Source organism: Poecilia mexicana, unplaced genomic scaffold, assembly GCF_051168715.1.
Source record: "Poecilia mexicana isolate PSO_F unplaced genomic scaffold, ASM5116871v1 scaffold_21, whole genome shotgun sequence".
NCBI classification, from domain to species: Eukaryota; Metazoa; Chordata; class Actinopteri; order Cyprinodontiformes; family Poeciliidae; genus Poecilia; species Poecilia mexicana.
In genome coordinates, this window is record NW_028263390.1 from 2,483,131 (window position 1) to 2,489,444 (window position 6,314).

Here is a 6,314-nt window from a genome sequence, read left to right on the forward strand (position 1 = left end):
GTGAACCTGTTTTAAAGTTATTGTTGACAAACTATAAGATGACTGGCAAGTTTGGTTTTTTTTAACCAAAGCAATTAGTTTATGTTGTGCACTTTGTTTTAATCTTAGTAATACAGTAAAGATTAAAGCAAAATAAACTATAAAATAAATTAACTACGCAATGTATCACTGAGAAAGATAAATCCAATAAATTGTTTTAAAAGTATGTTTTTTTTGGGTGGGTGGGGGGGGGGGTGTTGTTCTTTACCATTTAAATATCAGGTCAAACAGTTACACCTGACAGTGTAGCTGTAGAAACAACCTGATGGGCAGTACTGGACTTATTGCCCAATGCCATTTGCATAAATGGGTCACGAGACTGAAAAACTTTGCATAAACCAGGAAGAAGGAATGTTTCCTGTTTGCTTCAGAACAAGTCTGCTCAGTAGTTGAGGAATCGGAAAACTGGAGCTAAGGTGGGTCAGATCACGTTTGGCTTTGTTCTTTTTTGTTCTTGTTTTGTAGTTCTGAACACGAGAACTTGTGAGATTTTCTCCTTCTTTGGGAAACGCACCTGCCTTAGCTTCAAATCAGTATTTCTGACCTTTGTACTAGTTTCTGTGTGATCGCATTACATTCCAGCCAGCCTGAACAGGTAGAGTTGTTGCTTCGTACACTTCAGTGACAAAGATTAATAACCTAGTAAAGGTACTCCTGGGAAAGGTTTTTCCACGTTCTGTGATATTTTCAGTAGTAGCAGCAGTTTCTGTTTGTTAATCCTGACTCCGGGTAAGCATAAAAACTGTCATAGAAGTTCTTATGCAACATTCTGTGTTTGTCTCTCTATGTTGGGTAGAATGGTATGAAGGTTGTTCTGTTTTCTTAGATTGCTGAAATAAATGTTGTTCTCCTTTCCCCTAAAGTAGCTTCCTGTGTAGAAAATGGACAGTCTCAAAGGTAGGCAACATTTTCTTCCTCAGTCTTGCTGTGTTTGAGGAAGATCTGTCTTGTTGATCAGAAAGTAGTTCCCTGTAAACTGAAAACTTATTTTCCTTTTGGCTTGTTCTCTTAGGTCCTTGCTCTCATCGGAGCATTCCTGTTGAGATGGATGAGCGGATGACAGTCTCAGGTATTGACTTGGCCTCGTTCCCTTCTTGTGACCAGTGTGGCGGACATAAAGAGAGCATCAGGAAAGTTGAGAAGCATGGCTGTGGTAGGGAAGTGTGTGGGGTGGGCCCCGCTAGACTCCCTGAGGGACTGTGTGAGTATGAAGGAAGAACAGCTTCTCAGGCTTTTGCTGACCCTCGCTTTATGCCCCAACATGCGGCTCACCCAGTAAGACAGAACCAGCCATTTTACGAACAGGACCCCAGGAATGATCAGAGGAGGGGCCTCACAGGCCCTTCAGACTGTTCTTTTGAAGAAGCAGAATCCTTGGAGCCTCCGTTACCACTCATGTCAAACATGAACTGGGTTCACAACAATGTGCCACAACACCAACCGTGTATGCCAGGTCAGTGGAACTGCTGTATATTCAACATGATGTCCACTCTAACAGTAAGGGTAAACAGTGCACTTGTATTTACTGAAAAACCTTTTGTTTACACCTCTTTTCAATCCATTATTTTGAATAGTTAACCTTTTAGGTAAGTAAGAAAATGAAGTCTGTGAAATGGTATCGCATACTGTGCCTTCCAAAGTAATTCATGTTCTCGATTTATCCATATGTAACTCGATATCGATGATGTTAATTTGTTAACATGTCATGAAACACAAAGACTCTCAGTGAAGACCCATGCTGAGACAGATTTATATGGTCTGTCATGTAATTCAGCCACTTCCGTGTTGCTCTAACAATGAATTCAAGTTTACTGAACATATCTGGTATCAGCTTTCAAAAGTCTGAACATCTGTGATAAACAGCTTTGTGTTTGTGTGAAAGGTTCATATGTTGTGGCTGAAATGTACTCTGTTTATACAAGTAGGCCTGTGACAATAACAGACTTTTATGGATGATAAATGGTCCCAGAAGTTATTGCGATAAACAATAATATTGTTTATTTGAGACCATTTTCAAATAATATAATATTAATTATATTACAACTCATTCTAAAAGAACAATAAACTGTAAATTCTAACAAACATTTAACCCTGGAACTCTTTAAATATCTAAAATAAAAAACAAAACAACAAAAAAATGAATTATGAAGTCTCTGTGGACAAAATTATCCTTCAAAAAAAGAAATAGTTGAAATCAAAGCACCAAACTAAAGACTGTCATCCAGGTTTTGGTGGAAAGAAAGAGAAAGGGAAAATTTATAAATTATGCAAATGTAAATAACTGAGTTTGTTTTAATTTATTATGCGATTAATTGATTTACTGCTTATTGTGACAGGCCTATATACAAGAGGTTCATATTTGTTCTACCATTCTTCCCTGCAGGCCCTGCTCCAGTACAGAGACAGTATCACCAACCCGCACCCAATCACCAGAAGAATTACTGTCGATACGATCAGGACCTTCCACCTCAAAAACAACAGTTTGTTTTCAGACTTCTACTTATTTAGCAGTGGTGTATATAATACTCTCTGTACTTTGTCTTCATGGTGGATTATGTCTTGTATTCCTCTGCAGGAATGTCCCACACAGCACTCCTCAGCTTGAAGAGGCTCAATATGTTACTCGAGGTTTAATGCCTCAGTGCACACCCCCTCCTGCTAATGTGATGCGTGAAGTCAGCGTGGGTTGTTCTGCTGCTGCAGGTGCAGGAGCGTTCACTGGAGAGATCAGGAAGACCATCAGCTTGCCTGAGGAGAGCAGTAAGCTACATCCTTATATAGCAGGTGCTTGCTACGTCACCCTCTCCTGGTAAAAGGTGTTTCACTCACCTCTCTATTCCAGGGAATGTTTTTATCACATATTCCGTGGACACTGCTGGTGAAATCATTAATTTTGTCGGATTTTTGACCAGCCAGGGTTTCAAACCAGCTGTAAGTCTCCTAATCTTTCCATCAGCATTTGAGACAAGGAAACGTTTCACACACTGAGCTTGCATGAATCTCTACAGATTGACATCTTTGACAATCCGATCCGAAGAATGGGCATTAATAAGTGGATGGATCGTTACCTGAATGATGTGAGTCTGTCTGATGACCTGTCAATACCTCTCAATACAGAGTATTTTCTAAAAGCTGACAGAGTGGTGTTGTTTGACAGAAATCAGTGCTCATCATCGTGGTCATCAGCCCCAAGTATAAGGAGGACGTGGAGGGAGGTGGAGATGACGACCACGGCCTCCACACCAAGTACATTCACAACCAGGTCAGTTGCCTGTGCACAGGATCTTATTGCAGTCATGCTGGACAGTGATACTCCTAACAGAAAAAACAAGTAGATAGCTTAGCCTATGTGAAAGTTGTGGTGTACCACTATCTATCCTTTGCTCTGCCACAGATTCAAAATGAGTACATCCAACAAGGCTGTCTAAACTTCAGACTGGTTCCTGTGCTGTTTCCCAATGCAACTAAGGTAAGAACAGACTTTCACAAAAATCTTAATGTTGTTAATTCTGACTATTAAACATCTCCTAAGATCCATCCAGCTTTAATACCAGCACAACTCCTGCATGTCATGAAGAGCCAGTGCCCATGTCAAGTTGTCAGTGTTCAAGGTACACCCTGGACATGGTGCCAATTCATCAAAGAAGTCAAAGCAAACTATCAGATGAACACCAATAAGAAATTTAGATTTTCAAGTTAACCTTGTATACCAAATACCATGGACAGGGAGAACTTACAAATTCTATACACAGACCAGGATCTGAACTCTGAAGAGGTAGAGTACACTCTGACCAGATCAACACAGGGAACCACAGGACAACCGGGAACACACACTCTCTTACCAATTGACAATTCAGAGTGAACAATTGGCCCAACAGTCATGTTTATGTATGGACTGTAAGAGGAAGCTGGTATACTCAAAGAGAACCCATGAATGAACAAGAAGAACATAAGCTCAGAAAGATCCCAGGTTAGGATTCAACCCCAGAGATTCTTACTACATGTTTACTGATTTTGATGTCGGCATTTGACAAAATGTAACGTTTATTGCTTTTTTTCATACTTGGTGACTGTATGACATTTTTATGAAGCAAAGCACTTTGAACTGCCTTGATTGAAATGTGCCAAATAAACTTGACTTGACTGCATGACAAAAGTTATTAAAAACAGAGACACCATCTAACCCAGAGGTGGGCAACCCTGGTCCTCAAGGGCCGGTGTCCTGCAACTCTTACATGTCTCCCTGGTCCAACACACTTGAATCCAACAGATGAATCACCTCCTAAGTGCAGTCAGGTTCTCCAGAGTCCTGCTAACAACCTCATTATTTGACTCAGGTGTGTTGAAATAGAGGCACGTCTAAAAGTTGCGGGAGACCGGCCCTCGAGGCCTGGAGTTGCCCACCCCTGATCTAACCTGAGATAGCAGAGAAAACATTACATTTAGTGCCTTTTTTATTTAAACACCGTTGTATATTTTAAAACAACCTCTGTGCAGTACCCTCCCCTTCTTCTGTCAGTTAAGAAAGTGAAGTAAATGTGGTTTTCAAACTACCCTGGGGACTCCCACAGCATCACAAAGAATAGAATTTGGACTGAAGCTGATAACAGCATGGATGGTCTCTGTCTTTGATCTGGACCACGTGGCGTCTTCATTCTAATTTAAAATGTGTTTGGTTCTTCTTAACGTTTGAGCCATACTAAACAGACAAGCACTGGGATGAAAAGGGGAATGAGCTGTTGGGAGTGTGTAGAGCTGAGATAAAGAGACTTCAAGAGACGGGTCCCCTGTTTGCTGACCCATTCTGCCGTCTGTTTCTGTTAGAGACATGTGCCAAGCTGGCTCCAGAACACCAGACTCTACCGCTGGCCCCGCGACACCCAGGACCTGCTGCTGCGTCTGCTCAGGGAGGAGCGCTACATCATCCCGCAGCGGGGCCCTGACATCACCCTTACTGTTCGTCCTTTGTGATGATGAAAAAAATTAACTCTTAGAAAACAGGTTTTCTTCCCAAAAGCCAGACATAGAGAATCAAACAATTTAGTTTGAATCTTTGTCGTTTGTTCCTCTTTTTTCACATTTTTGTTTATTTGAGGTAGCTTCACCTCCAGTATTTATTACTCAAGCCATACTCTTAGAACAGATGAAAACAGGCATAGGAAAATCCAAGAACCTAAGCATTTAAAGTTGTTATTATCATTGATTATTGATATGCTTGGAAATAATTATTTTTTGACCAGCAGGGGGCAGCAGAAGAAACTATACACCCAAATCTGATTACAACATTCTTTGGTAAACAATTTTTCAGTTAACCACACATTCAAAGGCATCAACATTTACAAACATGTATATTTCTGTGGAATCATGTTTTATTTCTTTTGTTTATGAAACATTTGACCATTCAGGTACAAGGAAGCTCTCTGAGTATAAAAACATCTTTACTGGAACTGTAGCTACGTAGTTAATTTTCAGCTATTAAATTTCCGAGACTTCTCAGATTACATATGCATGTTTATTATGTCATTATAGATAACATCATTCGTAGATTTATCAGCTTCATTTTACACTCTGTCAATGTTTGGGATGATTGACCAGTAGGTGGCAGTATGCATCAATGATAACCCTACAAGAACTAAGAATCGCTTTGCTGTTGTAATAAAATCATGAATGGAAGCTAAATGGTGGGGATTTTATTTTGCGGGAGAAGAAAAAAAAACTTAAGTGGATTAGTAAAGCATCAGCGTGTTACCGTGTTCTGTAGGCGAGCCACAGCTCACACATCCGGTCCAGATGTTCCACACCAGCGCCCTGATAAGGGAGCATTGTGCCTGCAACGACCTGGACTTCATCCTCCTGCCCTGCCGCTGTGCCCCGACTCACTCAGAAGGTTGTTAAAGCTGCCAGCAATGGATGATTTGCTCACATCTGTTATTGTTCTCTCTCTCTCTCTCTCTGTGTGTGTGTGTGGGGTGTGTGTGTGTGTGTGTGCGTGTGTGTGTGTGTGTGTGTGCGCGCGCGCGTGCATGTGTGTGTGTGTAAGAGAGAGAGAGAGAGAGACATAAATGCAGTTACTAAATAGAATGAAATCAAGACTGGAGAGACAAAGTCCTCACTTTGCATTGAAGTACAAGGATGTGTGTACCAGGTTTCTATATCCTTAAGGGGACCTATTCTTTATACATTGTGTGTATGTGTGTGTGTCGGGGATGAGGGGGGGGGGTGTATGTGCGTGTTTCTGTGTGTGTTATCAGCACCAGGTGTTTTTTAATCTAAGC

General features: G+C 41.0%; 1 protein-coding gene across 2 annotated transcripts; it reads left to right on the top strand.

Moving 5' to 3' along the window:
* Positions 1-385: 385 nt before the first annotated feature.
* On the top strand, positions 386-5,718 carry traf3ip2a (TRAF3 interacting protein 2a). 2 transcript variants are annotated; one of them, XM_014967040.2, is made up of 10 exons: positions 386-455; positions 903-936; positions 1,052-1,492; positions 2,423-2,519; positions 2,615-2,799; positions 2,882-2,970; positions 3,048-3,116; positions 3,197-3,301; positions 3,434-3,508; positions 4,864-5,718. In XM_014967040.2, the coding sequence occupies exons 2-10, from the start codon at positions 921-923 to the stop codon at positions 5,008-5,010; spliced, it is 1,224 nt and encodes a 407-aa protein (XP_014822526.2). In that variant the 5' UTR covers positions 386-455; positions 903-920; the 3' UTR covers positions 5,011-5,718. The 2 variants fall into 2 exon arrangements, with proteins under 2 accessions (XP_014822526.2, XP_014822527.2); XM_014967041.2 differs by having other exon boundaries at positions 388-455; positions 906-936.
* The last annotated feature ends 596 nt before the right edge of the window (positions 5,719-6,314 follow it).